The sequence below is a fragment of the Chelonia mydas genome, chromosome 1 (assembly GCF_015237465.2).
Source record: "Chelonia mydas isolate rCheMyd1 chromosome 1, rCheMyd1.pri.v2, whole genome shotgun sequence".
Taxonomy (NCBI): Eukaryota; Metazoa; Chordata; order Testudines; family Cheloniidae; genus Chelonia; species Chelonia mydas.
In genome coordinates this window covers 1854255-1856472 of record NC_057849.1, presented here as the reverse complement: position 1 = coordinate 1856472, position 2218 = coordinate 1854255, and the positions used below count along the sequence as shown (strand labels likewise).

Here is a 2218-nt window from a genome sequence, read left to right as displayed (position 1 = left end):
AGTAAAGAATAAAATGGTCAGACACATAGAAGAACATAAATTGTTGGGCAAAAGTCAACATGGTTTCTGTAAAGGGAGATCATGTCTAACTAATCTGTTAGAGTTCTTTGAGGGAGATCCAGTGGACATAATGTACTTAGATTTCCAGAAAGCCTTTGACAAGGTCCCTCACCAAAGACTCTTACGTAAATTAAGTTGTCATGGGACAAGAGGGAAGATGCTTTCATGGATTGAGAACTGGTTAAAAGACAGGGAACAAAGGGTAGGAATAAATGGCAAATTTTCAGAATGGAGAGGGGTAACTAGTGGTGTTCCCCAAGGGTCACTCCTAGGACCAATCCTATTCAACTTATTCAGAAATGATCTGGAGAAAGGGGTAAACAGTGAGGTGGCAAAGTTTGCAGATGATACTAAACTGCTCAAGGTAGTTAAGACCAAAACAAACCGCGAAGGCCTTCAAAAAGATTTCACAAAACTAAGTGATTGGGCAACAACATGGCAAAGGAAATGTAATGTGGATAAATGTAAAGTTATGCACATTGGAAAGCATAACCCCAACTATACATGCAATATAATGGGGGCTAATTTAGCTACAACTAATCAGTAAAGAGATCTGGGAATCATTGTGGATAGTTCTCTGAAGACGTCCATGCACTGTGCAGCAGCAGTCAAAAAAGCAAACAGGACATTAGGAATCATTAAAAGAGGGATAGAGAATATCTTATTGCACTTATATAAATCCATGGTACGCCCACATCTTGAATACTGGGTACAGTGTGGCCACCCTATGAGTTAATGAGTTGTACACAGATCCATTTCCCAGTTAGGGAGTCTGACACAGCATAGCATGGTCAGGAAAGGATTGAATGTCACTTGTACGGTACAAACAGTGATTCAGGGAAGGGGGCCCAGGACCATGTCCCCAGCCAGCTCTGCACGGAGCTCGGACTGAGAGCCAGAGCCCAGTAGAAAACTTTAGGTCCCTTTATGAGAAAAGAGAAGGAGCAGCATGGCCCGGATCAGTCTGGTCCTCACCCCGTAGATGATGGGGTTTAGCATGGGGGGCACCAGGAGATACATGTTGGCCATGAGAACATGGAAATGCAGGGCCACATTGTGGCCAAACCGCTGTGTGAGGAAGGAGAAGAGAGCTGGGATGTAAAAGGCTAAGATGACACAGAGGTGGGAGCTGCAGGTCCCAAAAGTTTTGAGCCGGGCATCCTTTGTGGGGAGGCTGAAGATGGCCCTGAGGATCTGGGTGTAGGACACAGCAATAAAAAGCACATCCAGACCAGTCACAAAGAATACCACAAAGAGGCCATAGTATCTACTGACGCGGGTATTGTTGCAGGCCAGCTTCACCACAGCTATGTGCTCGCAGTACGAGTGGGGGATGATGTTGGTTCTGCAATATGGCCACTGCCTCGCCAGGAAGGCAGTGGGCAGTATGACTATGCTGCCACGCAGCACCAGAGCCAGACCAATGTTGGCCACCACACGGTTTGTCAGGATGGCGGAATGTCTCAGGGGGTGGCAGATGGCCACGTAGCGATCCAAAGCCATGGCCACAAAGATCCCAGACTCTATCACTGAGAAGCAGTGAATGAAGTACATCTGGGTGAGGCAGGCACTGAAATCAATCACCCTGGAATTGAACCAGAAGATGCTCAGTGTCCTGGGCAGGATGGACGTAGACAGGACCAGGTCGCTGATGGCCAGCATGAAGAGGAAATAGTACATGGGCCCATGGAGGCTTGGCTCTGTCTTCACAATGAATAGGATGGTGAAGTTCCCCAAGATAGCTATCACATACATGGTGCAGAAGGGGATGGAGATCCAGACATGGGCCATCTCCAGGCCAGGAATGCCCAGCAGGATGAAGGTGGAGGGGTTGGTGAAGTCGGTTGTGTTGGAATGTGACATGGAGTAGGGAGGAAGGTGTCCAACTCTGAGGCAGACCGGTGTCTCCTGCATGTACCATACGTTCCCCTGACTTCCTGTATGTGCCCAAGCTCTAGGGTGAGGGTCGTAGGAAATATTCCTGGATGGAGAGACAATGTTAATATGAGACACTACATGAACTACTGGAGGTGTTCTCATGGGTGAAGCAGATTTGTCACTCTTCTCACACAGAGAAATGGTGTTTTCACAATTCAGGGAAATGAATTACGAACAACTGACCCTATTAATGCCTATTCCATATATTGTGGTGCTCCAT

The 2218-nt window shown here is 47.2% G+C and overlaps 1 protein-coding gene across 1 annotated transcript; it reads right to left on the bottom strand.

Moving 5' to 3' along the window:
* Nucleotides 1-975: 975 nt before the first annotated feature.
* Nucleotides 976-1923, bottom strand: LOC119565132 (olfactory receptor 52R1-like). Its single transcript, XM_037889556.1, has one exon. It carries the CDS (start codon nucleotides 1921-1923, stop codon nucleotides 976-978), a length of 948 nt encoding a protein of 315 aa, XP_037745484.1.
* Nucleotides 1924-2218: the final 295 nt, after the last annotated feature.